This window comes from Scophthalmus maximus, chromosome 11, assembly GCF_022379125.1.
Source record: "Scophthalmus maximus strain ysfricsl-2021 chromosome 11, ASM2237912v1, whole genome shotgun sequence".
Lineage (NCBI taxonomy): Eukaryota > Metazoa > Chordata > Actinopteri > Pleuronectiformes > Scophthalmidae > Scophthalmus > Scophthalmus maximus.
The window spans coordinates 2,987,270-3,007,366 of record NC_061525.1 but is presented as its reverse complement, the minus strand read 5'-3'; the positions used below and the strand labels follow the sequence as shown (position 1 = coordinate 3,007,366).

Sequence of the window (20,097 nt, the reverse complement as noted above, 5' to 3'; positions counted from 1 at the left end):
TTACCCTCTTTATTTGGTAGTAAGTTGAGCCCGGTAACACAGGTAGAGAGATGGTGGCTGATGACAAATGTTCCCCGACAGTTTCAAACTGGGAACTCAATTACCATAGATTACAATCATTTGGCTTTGAAATGTTTAAATTGTCCCACCGAACTTTGAGTTAATATTTAAGTGGCAAACTTGGATTTATTCATTTGAAAGCAAAGCTGGGCAAGTCTGTTTAAATGGTAAAATAAACAGTTTGCAAAATGGTTGAGGAAAATTGTTTGACTTAAGCCCCAAAGTCATAGCAGGAATCCAGATTGAAGATGCCTGTACGAAGAGCAGAGGCAGGAGCGTGAGAGAGGGAGTCCAGGTTAAAAAAGTTAGAAGCCATCTTCACTTGTCTTAACAGGCTGACTGGGAACAGCGGGAAGCAGGCCTCTCCCTTTAAGTCTCACTCTGGTATTTGTGGAATCTGCTTTGGAACAAATAGACCACTTCCTGACCCTCTCCCCCTGGGATTCTTTTATGGAGGCAGAGGAAGGAGGTTCTGAGGCTGAGGGTTGATGGAGGGGGAGAGAGGACATGATGTCTGTGAATGTAGTTGATAAAGAGCATTGTTTTCTAAAACTTGATCTAATGCAGTGGCCTCAGAAAATGTTAAGACACATTAAATATCTTTGTTTTATGGATTCATTTTTAAATGGATGAAATCAAGGTATTTGGGAACACAAGGTAAAAGTTGATCTTGTCTGATGAGACAAACATATGAACTCTGTGATGCCTGGTGAACACCAGGCCCTGCCCTGCTCTGCTCCTGGTGAATAACATCCCTACAGTGAGGCATGGTGGTGAACACAACCAAATCAGAGAGGTCTGTGAAACCTTTTCCAAAGTTTACAAAACCTAAGACTGGGGCGGCGATTAGGTTTAACAATCACCGTAAGACAAACAGCCAAGTAAATGCTGTAGGGGCTTCAGCGTAAACCTCTGACTGTCTCTGTGGAGAGACCTGACATTTCCATTATACGTTAATCAGGTGTTGTACATATATCATATGTCTATGTCTGAGGTAAATCCACATGAGAAGAACAAAGAAACCACATGAGAAGATCAAAGAAACAAAGAAGGAAATCTATTTACAAGTAGGGAGTGATCTGTCCTTCACAGCATAATCGTTGGGCTAGTTTTTGATTAGATCAGGCCTCCTGCAACAACCTCCAGCCTGCTGCTACTGTATGGTAAACACAGCAGATGCATGTGTTTCAGAATGCTCACATGATCTGGCTTCTCTGATCTCTGTGTTCTGATTAGACTTCAGTTAGTAGAATTAAATCAGTGGCTGCAACACAAATGGTTTCAGTCAGATTCTTAGGGTGCAGCGTAATTCTGTGCTTTAGTAGAGAGGTTACAAACCTCAGTCTTGTGACGGACTGCTTTCGAATGAGTCAAACTACACATGAATGCATGGGTGTTTGCATGTGAAGGAGTTAATACGCATAATCATACACAGTCCTTACAATCATACCAGCAAAAATTCTTTTCAACAAAACCAGCCCAGTCCTCAGTAATTCTATCTAACTGGAGAATCTGGAAATAGACACACTTGACTGAAGAGGAAGAAATGTTTTTCATCTGCGGGCGAATCTGTGTTGTGTTGGTCCATAATCCCCTATGTACTGGTTATGATTTCAGTCATATAACATCTAGATTCTTTGTTTTTATTCACATCCCCTGGGCATCAGGCTAACACAGCCATGTATGGATGCAACGGTTATTTATGTAACCACATACCTCAAGTAAAAATGTATTTTTCTGGAGACATGGCCAAAAAACGCTTAAATCACAAACTGATACCTTTGACTGAGCTTCAACTTCCATAAGTCAAGTAGTCAAATCATCAGGGTGAATGATGATAGTAGAATATTGCTAGAACATTGATGAGCGTGGCTTGCGTGAGTTTGGTTTAGCTCATTTGGTTTGCATTGCAAATGAGCAGCACTGTTTTAATGCTGGTTGAAAGGCTCTGTTCATTCCTTGGTGCTTCCTGTAGCCCCTAGTGTGTGAAAGTTCATAGAGCAGTCACTTCTGAACGAGGCAGGAGACGGGAATGTTGTACGACGAGTTGTAAGAAATGACTGACGCGCCACACCACTGGTGACACACACACACACACACACACACACACACACACACACACACACACACACACACACACACACACACACACACACACACACACACACATACACACACACACACACACATACTAGATTTGTTTGAATGACATCTATGCAAAAACAATGTGCCAAGTTAGTGTGTAATTATTAACAGGACAGTGTCTGAAACTCCGAGCAGATACAGTCTAAAAATACCACACATCAATCAAAACATCTCTCTCTCACACACTCACTAACACACCAAGCCAGAAAATGACAAACTGAAATGCTAACCTTTAAATAATCACACATTTAGTAATTTAGCAATATTCATCAAATGATGCTTTGCAGACAGGTATTTTTATAGTCTCATTCAGAACTAAGTGCTTGACCGTCAGATCCCTTTCTCCCGCCAGCCCCCTAGTATGATCTCCGGTGAGTGTCCAAAGTGAGCCCATGTGAGAATACAGCAGGAGAATCTCCGGACGACTCCTAGTGAGCGGGTGGCCGTGTTGATGGTATCGTCAAGTCCTGCCTCCTTTATGCTCTACCCAGACACCACAGGATGCTCCGGAGGATTATCCTGCTGTTGTGAACGCTGCCGTCTGGAACAATCTCCTGCTGCGATAGTCGTATGTTAATGGAAACCTCAGAAAAAATGTTGAGTTCATGCACAGAACAACAGTTCAAAGCATTCAGCCTTCCTGTTCACTCCCTTTGACAAACAGATAAACAGTGTTGTTAAAATGAACGTCCTCCAGCTTAGCCTTCTGGCTAAAGTTTAGCCCTTCCTTAATAGGAACTGATTTGGAGAAGGCAATTCACACTTTTATTAGTTTGATGTTGGATTATTGTAATGTACTCTATGTTGGTCTTCATCAGTCTTCGCTCTCGCGTCTCCAACTTGTCCGAAATGCTGCCAACACTCCCAGGTGTGAACACATCACACCCATTTTATACTCCCTCCACTGGCTCCCGGTTCCATTCAGAATTGATTTTAAGATTTTATATTGTTTGTATTTAAAGCCATTAATGGTCTGGCCCCAGCTTATTTGTCAGAGATTTGAACTCCTCAAAAGTACAACAGGGTGTTGCGGTCTTCCGGTCAACTCGTTATAGATGTCCCGAGGTCGAGGTATAAACGTTGGGGTGATCCTGCCCTCGCAGTTGCTGCTCCACAAATTACCTTCTGACTTTCGCTGAAACTCTGACTTAGCACTAAAACATATTTATTTAGAATTACTTTTGATACTAAGCGCTGTGACATTTTCTTTCTGCTGTTTATATACCTTTGTCTGATTTTATTGTTTGTTATACTCTATTTGTGTCATTTCTTGATGTAAAGGACTTTGGATAAATGTTGGTTGATTGATTGACTACCTGGGAAAGGTTGTACCTGGGACGCTGGCTGGGATGAGAGTCAGCAACTGGCAGTATGAGGTAAACGGTACATCGCTCACATGGGTGCAGCATCAGCAGGACATTAAACCATGTGATGAAGAAAACCAAAGGCAAGCTTTAGATTTACCAATCAGTTTACGCACCAACCCTCACCTACGGTCATGGGCCTAGGGCAGTGACTGTAAGAATGAGATTGTGAATGCGATTCGCTGTAATGGAAAAAAGATGACCAGCCCTTTTGTTTGAAAGTAGCCAGTTGAGGACGTCTCCTGGGCACTCTCCATTGGCTTTCTGGGCATGTCCAACTGGTTTTAGTGTGGTAGCTGATCGGTTTTATATTTCTGGTGTGAGAACAACTCAGTATCCCCCAGGAGGAGCGGGAACCAAACAAAGGAAGTCTGGACTACTTTGCTCAGCCTGCTGCCACCGTGAGATGACTCTGGATGTACGGCAGAAAATGAATACATTAATGGATTAATTTTTGTAACACATTGTGACTGCATCTTCATTATTTGTGCAGATTAGTAAATGTCTCATAAAATAATCCCCATGATTGGTGAGCCTCATTAGTCACCCGTCAATTTTTCCTGCTTATCAAAGGATTATGTGTGCCTGCTGCTTGTGATTAACCAAACAAAAAGGTTAACCCTACACCAATAGGCTCTTAATCCTCTTTACTAGTTTTTCACTGCTGACTTGCTCTTATACAACCAAGTAGCTAGATCAGGGTCTCCTACCAGATGTTACTGTATGCGAGGCAGGGCTGGCCCTCTTGCTGGAAGCTAATTTTACATGCCCTCCAGAGACAGGGATTAACTAGTTCTGGGAGGGTGTTGTTGTGAAATGAAGTGGAGGAGGCACTTGGCTAAACAAAGCCTCTGCTGCCACTGATGAGTTGTCAGAGATGAGGAGTGAAACATTTGAGTTGCATCTTTCAGCAAGGGACATTTCGTTGTATATTCACACTGCTGTAAGAAAAAGTTTTTGGCACGTTAGCTGTTTAGATTATTATCTATGCAATACCATCAGAGAGGTTCCCCATATGTTCCCAAAAGACGCACTCACAGAGAACTGGCTATGGGCACTTTGCTCTCACCCTCAGTTCTTGGTGTCATGGATTCCACCAGATGTTGGAAACTTTCCTCTGAGATTCTGCTCCTTGTTGACACTTCTGCAGATGTTTCATCCGCACATTCATGCCACCAATCTCCTGTTCCTCTACCTCCCAAAGGTGTTCTTCTAGACTCACATCTGGTTACAAGGGAGGTCACTGAATTTAATCAAAGTCACTGTCACGTTCACAAAATCCTGACCATGTTCACGCCTCAGTAGTAAACCAGATTTACCAGGCCAGGCTACATATTTTCAGTCTCCCACTGTCCAGTGTTTGTGAGTCTGTGTCCACTGCAGCCTCAGATTCCTGTTCTTGGCTGACAGGAGTGGAACCTGACGTGGCAGTTGTAGCCCATCCAGGTTGGACGCGTTGTTCATTCGAAGATGCTTTTCTGCTTTTCTGCTCACCTCAGTGGTAAATAGTGGTTATCTGAGTAACCATAGCCTCTCAGCTCCAACCACTCTGGCCATTTTCCTCTGACCTCTCTTACCGATATCTTGTTGATGAAGGATGTCAGAGTAGACCAGTCTGTCTTCAATGAGGATGTTTAAAGGTGACATATTATGCTCATATTTAGGTTCATACTTTTAATTTGGGTTACCACGTCAAAAGGTTTACATGCTCTAACGTTCAGAAAAGGTATCAGTGTTCTCATGCTGCCCATTTCTACAGCTCCTCTTTTTTTACCCTCTGTCTAAAACGCCTGGATTTATTTTAGCCCCGTCTCCCGATAAACCCCAGTCTACTCTGATTGGCCAGCTGTTCAAGTCTGATGTGATTGGTCAAACGATTTCAAAATGTGTAAGAAATATCATGCCCCTTCAGTAGAAAAGTGGAGATTCTTAAACCCTGACATCGGTAGGTTTTGGGAGAGCAAAGTCTGATTCCTCATGATTTGTCGCCCCTTTGTTAAACTGGAAGTATTGTTAATGCTACTGTTAGTACTTAAAGTGGGACAGCATTTCCCATAAACCCATGTCCTTGCTTTCCCTGCCCACCTTTCACAATGTCATCATAACCATGCAAGTGGCTTAGAGCTAGAGGCCAGTGGTGCAGTAGCACAGTGACAGTATCTCTGTCTTGGTCAGATGCCACAGCTTATTCAGCCTCTCTGATGCAGACTGCTGCTGCTGACTGAAAACTGCTCCATCAGCAACCCCCGCCCCCAACCATCTCTTTCTCTCCACACTGGGCACAATGAAACAGCAGAACAGTTAAAGCACATGCTGCCTAAACAAAAGCACCTGGCTGTTGTTTTCTATGGGAACGGACTGCGCTCTTGCTCCCTTGTCTTATTTTGCATTGATTTATCAATAAAACTGATTCTGAGGAAAGTAAAGTTGTGCTATATCATTGTAAAAAAGCCCCTGATTGATTTCCAGCGAGTCCAGTGTTTCATGTACACCTGATGCACAGAGAGGGCTAGTGTGACAACAAAGAGAGATGCAAAGAGCTCTACAATGAAGCAAAACAGAAATATTTTATGAGGTTATCAGAAGTGATTACATTTTTTTGCATCATTATGATCATTATAGCAGGACAAATTAGATGACAACAGACTGCCACAGAAGATCAATGGTGGTGTCAGTGTGTGCAGTTGCTCACATTAAACAGATACTGATTGTCACTTCTGACCCTTTATCATAGTCTATGGTCGTTACTACAGCAACCCTGACCAGTACATTTCCTGGACCTAGCATAATAATGACCATCTTTATGTTGCGTACTTCTGCCATTTCCTGTGTGTTCACAATATGCCAAAGCATTTCACCGTGACCACTGCTCCATCAAAGTCGAGCAGGGTGGAGGCTACAGCAACTCCCATGTGCTCCCCTCCCTTCTGAACCATAGCATGGATGATCTCACTGATTACGCCCAGAGCTGAACTGAGGAGGAAATTGCAGGACTGCTGTGGAGCAGCATGTACACAAGGGAGGAGGTGTGGCCAGCGGCAAGTCGTCATTTTCACAATCCAGTTCTCAGTCTTATTCTGGTTGTACAGTAATCATACTTGACAAATGGGACTCTGTTTGTAAACCCTGTGGCTCGGCGTAGTGCACACTGCTCAGCACAGTGGAGGGCGTGCCAGGCGCACTTGGTGCATGTACGTGAGATTGTGAGATAATATAATAATAAATTTCATTTATAGAGCACTATAATATAGAGATAATATAGGTTACTATTAAATTATACTTCTGACGGCCTGTCCAACTATGACAGATGGGTCCATGTGTCAGATCCATGTGACAGCGGTGCACACAGCTCTACAATCAAGCAAAGGTGCAAAACACAAAGTTACAGATCTTTTATGTTATTATGAGGAGTGAAAAAAAAAACCTTCAGATCATCATGAAACCGATGCAGAGCAAATGAGACGATGGCGGCTGCCACTGTGTCGACCTGTCGGTCTAAAAAGTAACGCTGTTTGTCAAATTTTTTTTGATTTGGTATTGTGTCACAGACACGCCATTCTAAACAGAACCTTATCTACTCTTAATTACCACAATATAGTGCCAAAAATAAATTGAAAAAAGGTGGTCGTTTAAATTGATAAAATTATAATATTTTTACTTTTAATTTTTAGATAGTTAGGGTTAGAGTAACTTATAATTACTGACAGTTTGAGCGTTGGAATAGTTGGCTGCTCAATCTTGAGACTGTAACTGTAATGTGATCCTGGTTAGGATCCATAAATATACTTAGATACTCAGATTTAATTGGACTGTCTCAATCAACAACATGCTTGCTGCCATGCACTGTAGAAGACAATATTTAACTTTTGAGAACTTTTGCCTGTGTTACCTCTTGTAATCGCTACGTTAAAACTCATGCAAGTCTTAAGGCAACTCAGCAAATCCTTCATTATTTAGGACCACCTGCACACTCACAGTAGGCTGCTGGTGGGTGAAGAAGTTAGCTCAGCTAGCCATCTGGTCAAGTCCCAAGCCATGAACTGCTTTGATTCATGAAGCCTGACAAAAATAATGGAAGCTCTAAATTTGCAGGCAGGTTAACGTGCCAGCCCTGCACAGTCACTCAACACGTATACACCACGCACTCACCTCGAAGGCCACACTTCAGCACATATCAGTGTATCGGCTGTGCAGTTTCCATTTCAGCAAACAGGGCAGTGAGTGGCTCAGTGTTTTATCTGCTATCCCTCAGATGACCCATGCCCTGGGGCTCATGTGACCCAGAGAGAACAGACTGTGCACCGGGCTCTTTGTTTACTACAGTATCCTACTGTATCACTGCTGTTTGTGTGGCTGTGTGTACTTTGCTGTAGTCTACCATGGTGTCGACATAATTAACTGATCATACAAAACCGTCAAATGCAAAATATCAACCTGAATGAGTGAGTCAACAATCATCTTTTGAAATACGCCGTGACAACTTATTCATTATAAATGGACCAAAACAAATTCCAGTATCCCGTCCTTTAAATGTCACATAGTTGTTTACTGTGTCTACAAAAAAACCACCACACTGAACAGTATGTTCTTGCGTGGTGTAACCTTTACAGTATGTTTTCCTTTTGAGATTTGCTTTAGGACATTTGTTGCCACAGTAGTAGTGGAAGTCTAGGGATTGTAATGATGGATGGATGTCAGTTCGTCACTCTACCACTCTGGTCAAGAAACAATATATCTGCTGGGTTGTTTTTTTTGTATATATATATATTCACATCTGCTAGATGGTTTTGGCCAAAAATTCACTTTCACGTTGTCCAGTACTTTGGTTCAAGGCCAAATAAAAAAGACGCAGATTGAATGACATTCTCATCAGCCTCACTCGTACTTGGTGAGTATTACCTGCTTTCAGACATGCACTGAAGTCCGGACATTTTCCAGAACTTGGTGCGAGTGACGCGAAATCCGCATCTACTCGCATCTTTGCATTGACTTTGTATTATAATCTACTCGCGCGAATAATTTGCGCCGCGTCCGGTGTGAAGACAACATTACTCTTGCTTTCCACTATAAAATCTGTCGGACCTAAAACTGTTGGATGTAGGAGTTAAATACATATAGAGACTACTATTGCTCTTCTATTAAATTGAGAAACTAACAAGGAACACTAAGATATTCTCATTTCAGTCCCTGGTGTGAGTAAGACGAGGCTACACCTCTGATCACACAGCTTTATAGCATCTTTTGTTAGTCTGAACTGACATTATCAAGGCTATCTTCTCTGCCCTGCGTTAGTGTAGAATGAACAGATTTTCCCGTTCATGTGTGAAGTGATCTTGAGGTGTAATAGCGCCGGGATAAAGGACATCATAAAAGAAAAGGTAGCAACCGTTGGTCTCATTGAAGCAAACTGAGTGACAGTTGTGAGTATCCACTGAAATACTGCAAGACGAGCCGTCTTTCAACCAACATCAGGAGGACACTTCTTCTGAATCAATTATGAAGTTCAGTCCGTCCAGAATCATCCGGGTGTCTACTGTACCGACACGCATTGTCCCTAAATGCGTCCCTAAACATTCATCGACAGTCACTGGAGCCCCGTGAGCACAGTCGATGAATGTTTGTTTTCTGAAGCGGCCACTGACCTGCACATTGTAGCTGCGACCCCTCGCCCTTCGGCCCAGCGTGAGAGGTCGGAGGAGCTGCGTTCTTCTCAGAGAGCATCGGCCATGTTTTCCACAGGGATTACTGCAGCCAGACTTGCCATGCTTGGAATGTGACCCGACTTGACTGTGAAGCTGATGGATGCTCATTCAGTGTCACGTTGTGAGACGGGTGTTTGTTTATCCAGTCGATCTTAAAGCTGTTGGAACACAGTGTCTTTAACGTTCTAAAATCTACACACTAATGTCATTCTTGGAGATATTCAGCGGTGAGCTGTTTCTCTTGGTTCTTCTTGTGGTTTATAATATGTGGTTTGGGCTTTGTGGTGCACATTTCTGTACTGTCTAGTATCTTTTACTACTTCTGTTTGGTTTTTAGTAATGTGATGGTGACTGTTGATAGTGGGGTTTCTCAAGGTTTTTTTTATTCTGAATGAAATCATCAACCCGGCGTTATAGGTTGTACACAACTATATATGACGTCTTTGCCAAAAAAGTGATTTCCCCCTGAAAACTTCTCTGATCGTTTCAATTGTTAGACCATACGATGTAAAACTGTTACTATTAATTCATAAGAAAAAACAGATAAGAGGAGAGTCTGAAAAAAATGATGCTATTACTGTATCTCTTCCATTAACCCTCTCTCCCCCTCCCTCGGATCAATCCTGTGACCCGGTGAAGGGGGCCGCGCAGTTGTGAGGAATTTTCCAATCAAAGCCTCTCACACCTTGACTGTGACCATTGTTGCTCTGACATATGCACATCACCAGCCCGTCACCTTTAATTTGGGTAACCGCTTGATGTTGGCCAGAAGAAGTTCAGTTTGGGCTGTGGTATTCCACAGAGTCGCACCGCCCGTCATTCACAAACATTCCTGGGATGATTTCAGCGTTGTTGTTGTCATGTTCTGAGAATGTCACTTCAATCGTAACACATGGGTACACCGGCACAGTTAGAATTTAATTTAATAATACAAAAGTAACCAGAAACAGATAAAGTGATCATGAAAACACATGAAACAATTCTGATACCAGCGTGGGAATAATGTTATTTTTCTTTATCTATTGTCTGTGTAGGACTATGTAATGACCTGAGTGGTCTGCTTGTTGACGTGTGGCCCATAATTTTCCTGCGGGCCAGTGATGATAGTGATAATCTTTTTCCAAATGTGAGTTTCAGTGATGCCTCGACAAGTCTGGCTGCTAAGCAGCTTTCTTCGGCTCTGCCCCATCTCTGTGACCTGTGTGTACGTGTCTGCTTGCCTGCGTGTGCGTGTGTGTGTGTGTGTGTGTGTGTGTGCTTGCTTCGTGTTAAGTTATCTTTCTGTTGAAATCACGTGTACAGACACCATGCACCATGAAAGAGTTATCTCAGACAAGACGGACTAAGACACACACACACACACACACACACACACACACACACACACACACACACACACACACACACACACACACACACACACACACACACACACACACACACACACATAAATGCATAGAGATACACACATGCATAGAGATGCACACTTAGCATAACACCTCTCATTGAGTTGAATAGCCGGAGGTGCATACAGTGATTCTACTGTAGCTCATTAATGCTAACATTACCTGCTTACTCTATGAATCTCTCTCGTTTGTCATGTAAAGAAATACAAATGTAAATGCAACACTGTGGTTTTTAGGAACAGGTGGTGTTGGAGTCATTTGTTTGACCACCAGGTGACTGGGTGTGGTGACTGCACCGCGACACTCCCTCCTAGTGGGAGTGTCAGGTTTGAGCGCCGTCTCGACTGTTCGCCTTGTGCAACAGATGACGAACAATGTCCAATGGTGTGGCATCTCAGGTATTCATGTTCTGTTTGGCTGCACATGGGCTCAGTCTTGTAGAATAGAGAGTGGCGTGTGTGTGTGTTAGTGTAGTGTCGCAAGCCAGTGTTTGTGTCATTTCTCAGATAGGTTTAGACCAGTTTGTGTTTGTTAGAAAGAGCTGGAGGTCCATGATGCCCCAGGCACGTCAGAAACCAGGTGAAGGAGACCTTACATAGGGGTTCATGCAAAGAGCTGGAGGGGAGGGGGATCATACTGAGCAGTGGCAGTCAGTGTCCTCCACAAACATATTCAACCTGACAACATGGGGGTGGAAATGAAATAATCTCCGTCAGTAGGAAAATGATTGAATGGACTTAATGGATTGAGTGTGTGTGTGTGTGTGTGTGTGTGTGTGTGTGTGTGTGTGTGTGTGTGTGTGTGTGTGTGTGTGTGTGTGTGTGTGTGTGTGTGTGTGTGTGTGTGGTGGGGGGGATGGGATCTGACATTGTCAGCATGTGTTGACAGCAGAGAACATCAGACGTCATTCCTCTGGGTGCATTGATGAAATGTCACATGCCGCTGAAGGGACGCCCATTATAATTCTGTTACCTCAGTGTCTGTGGGTCTGTGGCCTACTGTGGAGCTGTTTATCTGGAAACAAGATAAAGAGTTCCAGGACAGCATGGTGCTTGTCCAGCATGATTAAAATGAATCAAGAAGATTAAAGATTAAAAACAAATTTTTGAAAATGCACTTAGCTTATTAGACATGATGTTGGAAATAGGAAGTGAAGCTCCAGCGGGGGCAGTATATTCTGACCTTCCCTCTGAGCCACTAATAAAGTCTGTAGTAACCTGAGTTATGTGGACACTCTAAAGTCTAGTTACACATGAGAAAAAGCCAAAGCCACAGTTGTAAAAGCAGCTTCATAATTAGTAATGTAATAACTGTAAAAAAAGGCCCACTGCGTGTAGGATTGTAGTAGTGGTGTCACTACTGTACCTTCATCACCCCTCACACAACTCTGTCCACTTCAAAAAAAAAAAAAAAAAAAGTGATACTCGATGTTTAACTTTCTTTCCATCAGTGAAATTGATGCTTTCTAAGGTTAGCTCTGTAGTTGACTCATTCTCATCACAGTGTGTAACCTGTTACTCTGGTTATTACACAGGCTGCAGGTCTCTGTCATCACTGGTCAACTGTATAATAAAGGTCAAATACTCCTCAGAAGTCATTCAAATATCAAAACATTTCCCCATTTTTAAGCCTATAGGGAAAAGAATTAGATCTGTTGTATTTGTTCCTTCTCTCCCAGATTGAATGAACACATGAAACGAAGACCGTGCCCCTTGTGTCTGTATCATGCTGACTCATGTTTTCTGGAGAATCCTGTGGTGATAGACTGAACACAGAACACTTCCCCTCTCTTTACAGCTCACTGCTTTATTGTGTACAGCAGCACATGCACTATGCAATTACCTGTGTACCCCGCCACACCTCCAACACTACATTCATGTCGTAGCACACTTTGTTTGCCCTTTACCTATGTCACTTAGGCGGTCACTCCCTAGAATACCATGGCAGCCGCTGTGAAATAATGGAGGCTTTGTGTGGTTCCACAAGCATGCAGAACTTTCCCTGGTCCTCTGGCTCCACCTTGTGGTTCAAGAGCAGACGTGGCGGGACACACAGAGGTGCATCAGATCGCTGGGTGGTCTATGCCTGCACAGGGACATTTTGCTTGTGCTTTATTACACTGCGTTCATTAATTCAAGCCTGTCTCATATGACTTACATTCATAAACATGTGTGTTAAGTTCCCCCATTCTGTTTTGGGAGGAAGTAGATTTGGAGTACAAAGCACACAACCTTGACTCAGTAGTGTTGCATTAAGTCCAAGTTGATTTTTTGAAATTAATTTGTTGTTTATATTCCCCAATAAGTGGTGTTTTAGTTTCCTTAAAACTTATTTATAGGAAAATGCTAATATAATAAAAATGTAAAGATGCTATGCTACTTTTTATCATTCAATATCTTTTTGAAAATATCACAAACGTTGTACCTTTCACTGGGTTTAACATTCACTGGCTTTTTATCTCACAGGGAATATGTTGTACTGTGCTGACTCCACAGTAGACAGAAGAAGAGATCGAAGGTTTCCTATCTCTGTGTGATGTCTGTGGAGGTTCAAGTTCCAGCTTGTAATGGCTTGCTTCATTGCACTGTGGATGATGTCATGTGGTCCACCGCTGTTGTAATGGGTAACGTGAGCCCTCTGCTGTGTCCGTTTAACAATCTTTTTCTTTTTCCTGCGGGCATTTGGGAAGTATACAGTGTGACCAGACTGTGGAGCTTCTTGTGTTTGATTAATTTAGAACCTCAAGCAATGAAATAATCTGAAAAGCCTCTGCATCAGTACGAAAACCCCTTAAAAATCCAAGCCATCATTCTGCACTCCATAAATATATCCATACTTTGCACTTACTCTCCTCTTGTCTGTTGCATCCTCCATGTATTCAACTTACAGTGGCTTTGTTATGGCAACTTTAAGACTGAGAAATTGAAGATTTCTGCACGCACCTAAAGACAGGGTTAGTTCAATTCAATACACTATATTTGTATAGTGCCAAATCACAACATACATTATCTCAAGGCACGACCTCACAATATTAGAGAAACCCAACAGTTCCTACAATGAGCAGCACTGTGACTGTGGAGGAGAAAAAACTCCCCTTCAACCCTCTCAGGTCTGAGCCTCGTCTCCTAGTGTAATAATGCTTGTATAAACCTCAACCCTGTAATGTACCGTCAAGTTATATACATCTTCTCCTTCAGGACAATTTAGGCAGAATCAGAATATGTATGCTACAGTGATGTCACATGAATGTATCAATAGCTATTTGACCGTAAAGACAAAAGAAAAAACAAAACGGAAATTGAATATCACAAAAATTTATTTAAATGACACTCAGAACAACAATAATGAAGATTGAGATTTGAAAGTTGTTCTTCCAAGTCTTGGTTATAAGGGAAAACAATCCAAAACATCCTTACTAATGCAAATAAAAATGTTATGTACATGACAAAAAAAGGCCCTGGCACAATGGAGAATCTACATATTTACGCTGTTCTACTGACTTGTATTGCCGTTGTTTTTTTTGTCCTTGTTTGTATTCACAGTTGGGGAATAGGAGGAAGGTACTATCTCATTCTCATTCTATAGTCTTTGGCTAAAATGTTCCGCCAGTCACCAACACGGCGTCTGATTGGTAAAAAAGTCTGTAACAAAGCCTCTGATTGGTAAAAGATCCGAAATGGACGGCTAGAAGACTGCTAACAACAGCAGTAGCCTTTTTCGTCATGAACGAAAAAGCTGGATGAATGATCATAGCCACCATCACGACACGTCATCCGTTGTGCACCTTCAGTTCTGCAGTTCTACAGTTCTGCTGTAACAACCTGCACTTCTTTAATGGCGTTGGATGAATTGAGCTTGTATCGGTCATAAATCTCTGTTTACCAGTGAGAGAGTAGTTTCCATTCAACTAAAAAAAAAATATTTTTTGTTTAGGAGCAGTTAAGTTGTCATAGGCAGCATTGTGAGGAAGAAAACGGTGATGTGTCGTATTTCCGGCAAAATTTGCGACACTCTGCTTCTGCTTTTTTTTTGTGCGCTTCTGTCTTCTTCCTCCCTGCTGCACCGTTCCACACAGGAAGACAGTGCAGCTCACAGCACACACAAGTGTAGACATAGTCCTGTGTGCTGACTAACTCAAGTGGTGTTGGCAAGCAGAGAGGATAAGTTGGGTTTGAGCTTCACACTGCTCAGGTACTGTAGCGTGGGATTGAACTGCACAATGATGATTGGACAAAGTGTAAAGGTATGTTCCCTAGAGATTGGGCAGTGCATCACAACTTAAGTTTCTGCAGATTTTGAATTGCTCAATTTTTAAAAATGGATTCATAAGAATGAGAAACAACAGACAAGAAATGTCTCCTGGCAGATGAATGTGCTGCCTGACTGATGTGTCGTTTGGGATTAGTTGTCCAGCTACAAGGCTGTTGAGCCACTGTACCGCGGTGTCAGGCTGTAATGAAACTGACAGAAAACACTCAACGTATTTGGAAAGTGCCGCTTCGATGGTGTTGCCTGCGTTTTTGGAAAATGACAGTTTCAATTTGCCGTGCTATGAGCAGGCAAGGTTAAATCAGCGGTTTGCAGCCTGTTGACTTGTGAGATGTAAGAAGTTCCACCACAGAGTTATCTCCACTCTTAACTTCTCACATAAGTTAAGCAAATATGTGCATATACTGTACGTGTGTGTGTGTGTGTGTGTGTCCCTCACAACAGTGTATATACAGTACACACATACATACACAGAGCTGCACCAGGGGAGCGATTAGAACGCCTACCTTGAATTGTCTAATCACTCCCCTGGTTCAAAGGCCTGTGAAGAAGCTTCCAGAGGGAGAAGAGAGACTAAGGAGAACATGCGTGACAGAAGCCGAGTCACATGTAGTTTGAGTTGTTGATGTTTTGCGTTTTTTCATTAATGAAAGAGTAACCGGTGGGCGGGTGGCTGTCTCTCTGTGTGTGTTGGGTGACCCAGGGTGGCGGAGATGCTTGCCACAAGTGTAGATACAATGTATGTATTTATTGCACAGCTATATTGTTTAGTGAACAAAGCGTTCATTTGGATCTCCCATATCGTCCGTGTTTACGTCATCGTTGCCTGTAGATTATCATCATGATGTTAGCATGTCTGCAGTCCTTGTTCACCTCAAACAGCCAATGTACTGTTGAGACGTTTACTGAAGCTACAGTGTGTTGCAAAATTCCACTTTGGGCAGTTTTCCTGCACCTCTCTTTTTCATATATTTAGTGTTAAAGGGGCAGTAAGCCTTTTTCTCTCTTTGTTGTGGTTATTGTGAATTTAGTGCTGTGGCCGGGCCCGCGGACCCGCAGCCTCGGGTACGGGAGACCGACGCGCTCACCACGAGGCCAACGCCCCTGAGTCATAGTGTCACTCGCTAGCACGTCTCTTCAGGGGCCAGGGATGGATGTCTACAAACCGCACACAGTGGTGTGTGGTGTGGTCCACACCATTTCTTTTGTTTTCAATCTACAGAGCCGAAAACCCTCCTTTACTTGCACTGTCAAGGCCAGATTAGCTTAACTTCAATCTTTATATGACTCTTTAATATATGAAACTCAGTCTGAAAACACCTGTAGCTTTGTTATTACTTTTGTCATTTTATTAATTCAAGTAATAATCCTCAGGTCCGTTCTGTTGGTCACTCATCGAAGTGCACCCAAATGCAGGATCAGCTCTGTATCACTATGTGAGAGCTGTGTCACATTAGCACCTCAAGCACCTGAATGCACCATCGTGTCGGCTTCCGAGCCCTTTATTTTAGTACTGATGACCTACAAGACAAGCAGTTGCACACAGTTGCACAATTACATTAACAGGCCCGTAGCTACTTACACACACACACACACACACACACACACACACACACACACACACACACACACACACACACACACACACACACACACACACACACACACACACACATTCACACGCGCACGCAGAGAAGCACGTGCACACACTGGGGCAGCTGAAAAGACAGCAACTGCGGGAGCATGTGTTGAGCATTGTGGCTGCTGATTGGACTGTGGAGGTGGCTGATGGCGGACCTGTCTGGGACAGACAGCAGAGGCTCCTATTTATACCCGTGCTCATATCACAACAGCTGTCCCCACATCTCTTGTCCGTCCCCTGTCAGGAATAGCCGGCCCTTAAGAGGCCTCTCCCTCAACTTGGCTCGGCCGGTCCGCTCTCCACTCTGTGTCTCCCGCTCTCTTGCTCGGGTCCCCTCAACTTTGGCCAGTTTTTCTTTGGATTGGTGACGTCTGGGGGATACAGGAGTTGTGGAATTACTTTGCAAACAGGTACAACAATTTAAGGCTCTTATTGGGGTCTTTATTTGAAAATTTCACCCAATCGTTGTGCCTCGAGGCTCCACAGCCGGTGGCACTATTTTTAGAGTAGAGTTGGCTGGGGGCTGGCAGCTTGAGTGGTTTTCCAACTGAGAGTCACATTCTACAATCAAAGCTTTTGTGCCATTGTGACAATCGGCCTTTTTTTCCTACTCTGAAAAAGTAGAATAGTGTGGAACAAAACTGTGGTTTGTTAGATGAGGTGGTTTTAGATTCATACTTTCACACTTTCATGTTGTGTCTCAGGTTTTCAGTTCATCCTTACCACGTTGTGTGATCCCTAAAAGTCCTGTGATGAGGTGTTTGTTGTGTGTGTGTGTGTGTGTGTGTGTGTGTGTGTGTGATGGGGCAATTATTGTCTTTGGACTTTGTGGACCAAATTGAATCACTCTCATTCTACACATTTCTTTTGTTGAATTTATGATTCCATCAGTGTAATTAGTTTGGTTTTTTTGCTAACATTTGCCATAAGTTGACATTTGAGTTGAATGTAATTACGTTATGTTTGATTTGTTACTGACTGTCATCAGATCTTTGAGGTAAAATTCAGTTTTTCTTAGTTCCAGGAATCTTTCCTGTGAGTGCAAACATTCTGAGTGCATTTCTGTCATAATCAAATTTATATTAAAGAGGATTAATCAGTCAGGAAGTTGCTGTAACAGTCTGAAGTGTCCTCTCTGTGGACATGTCTCTGGTTTGGTGCGTCAGTGTGATGGATTCATGTGGATCATAATAGTTGTCTTTTCTATTTGAATGTTTGTGAACGGAAATCCTGAGTCATCTTTATACAGAATCTTCAGATTTAGGTGAGTTGATACCAATAAGACAATTTTAAATCAAACATCTTCATAACTAGAGACAGAAAATATAGTTTTTTGTAATGTGCTTACATTCACTTCCTTTCAGGGAAAGACAAGGAGAGTCTAGTTTGACAGTTGGTGTCAAATTATTTGCTCAGCTCTTATTTATTTGTACAGCTTAGCATTAAAAAAGCTGATTTCTGTGATGTGTGACTTCAGCACCCGTCTGGTCATCTGGCCCAGAGACCTCTGGTACCACTATCTAATCCAAAAACTATTCCTCTTAGTCAGTGTGCCAATTCAGTGACCAGTGATAAAACCCACTAAGCCTGAGCCAGACACGGCTCCTCGTTTATCACCATTGTGTCTGCACCAGGGTGTCAGGTGGCAGGTTCTGGAAGGTCTGGCTCACTTTTCCCTCCAAATACAAACCCTGAATGTCCTGATTTATTCCCCTCTCAACCACATTAACTGACGTCATCATCATCATTGTTTTTTTTAAATATGACTGCAGAACAGAGTACTAGTGAATTTCTATCATAATCTGCCAGGACTGAAGATTCTGTCAACTACAGTGCTGATTGCATTGTTCTGTATAAGCACCTATATACAGGTATACATGTCTATAGTCTGTCAAGAGGTTAGCCTCTGGGTACCTTTGCCCCACTGGCCGGTCCACACTCTGACAGTGTACACAATTTGCACAATATAAAACCTCTGAACATGAAACACTGGTCCCTCATTTGAGTTCACAGGTGGGTTTTTTCTGTTTGCACTTTGCCATTGGATTGAGTGAATGTGAATTTGTGTGGCTCACATTGTGCCAAGGCTGAGAAGATGTTTGATGGCTGGTTGATCATGTCCATGATGTTTTGATCATGAAATTGTCTCAGAACAGGTGGAAATTGTCCAGTACATTATTGTCAGGGAATGATGCTGGTTTGATTCCAGCCCTCTGAGGGCAATTGACATTGTGTTGTTGCTTTATGAAAATAATGAGAGGGTTAAGGTAAACCTCACTTGTTTGAATGTTTTGTTGTTGAACATTCAAAAAGGTTTGCAAAAGTGTTGTTCATTATGAGTTGAAAAATAGTAATTTAAGTTTTGATTTTGTTTTGAGTGTGGGTTGCTTTTGCAATTTTTGTTTTCTCTAAACCCACGCTCACAGTATCTCTTGTTCATCCTCTGCTTTTCCTAGATCCTATTCATTGCTTTGCCATCAACCTGTGGCTCGGCCTACATAGAAAGTTCTGTGCTCATCTGAGGATCCTAATTCATCTGTCCCTGTGTGTTCTCACCACTCTTCCTCTCCTAGCTTCCCTCCTCCTCCTCCTCCTCCTGCTCTCATCTCATCAATCACAGCCCATGACAGCAGATCGGCCAACATGGCATTCTCATCTCGCTTTTCCTTCTGGGAGAAAAAGGGAAGTCTCATTTGGACATTTCATAAAGCACTCATAACACTGCATGGTTGTACTGCGGATGCTAACACTTGTGGCCTTTTTACTCTTTTGTATATATTGTGAATACCAGAGGTGGAAAGAGTAATGGAAAATTGCATTCAGCTAAAAGTACCGTCACCAACCCTTTGATAAAACAGATTAAGTCAAGAACATCTTTAGTCTACAAAATAAATTGTATTAAAATATCAGTGCTTATGTCGTAAGCACCACACTAAGATCTTATGTCCAAACCAACTAGAAATCCCAACTCTACAGACGGGAACTTTGATGCCTGTTCAAACAAGCGTATAGAAATTACAAATACACCAACACCTTGCAATCGCCTTATTGGAATTCAATAGAAAAAGACTGCCAAAATTAAATCATATTAAATTCATCAAAAATGACTTGCAATACATAAAAAGTAAATATATCTCCAGAGGTACTAGTAGAATTTATGTAGTCATATTAAGCTACAAAAATCAAATGGCCTGCATAGACAGCTACACATATTAAAGCCAAAAGAGCCTGTTTATGCACTCGGTGTAGTGCGAGACTGTCATCATAGGTCGTCTGTGCAATCAGCTTTTTCAGAACCATGGTTATGTTAATTGTCAGGTGACCTCTAGACTCAGCAGCAGCTTCTTTACTGCGGCAGATGCCAATGTGTGCCACGCTTGCATTGTTTACCATGGCTTTACCATGCAACTTTTGTTTTCACTCTAGCAAATTGTAAGTGTAGCGAAGTACAATACTTGAGATGGATTCAAATGACTGATTTTTAAGTTGACAAAAAATGGGACTATGTT

General features: G+C 42.5%; 1 protein-coding gene across 13 annotated transcripts in view; it reads left to right on the top strand.

Moving 5' to 3' along the window:
* The window catches only part of myo18ab (myosin XVIIIAb), a 118,886-nt gene that overhangs the window by 10,404 nt on the left and 88,385 nt on the right, over positions 1-20,097 (top strand). For 6 of the 13 annotated variants that reach the window (XM_047335436.1, XM_047335440.1, XM_047335441.1 and 3 more), the window contains exons 1-2: positions 16,837-16,998; positions 19,162-19,270. The exons of 3 other annotated variants lie outside the window; for them this stretch is intronic. In XM_047335436.1, coding sequence (XP_047191392.1) covers positions 19,232-19,270 — 39 coding nt within the window. In that variant the 5' untranslated portion in view covers positions 16,837-16,998; positions 19,162-19,231. Of the gene's footprint in view, positions 1-14,742; positions 14,921-16,836; positions 16,999-19,161; positions 19,271-20,097 lie in introns of those variants that run through there. 4 more of the 13 variants (XM_035622215.2, XM_035622214.2, XM_047335442.1 and 1 more) reach the window with 3 other exon arrangements.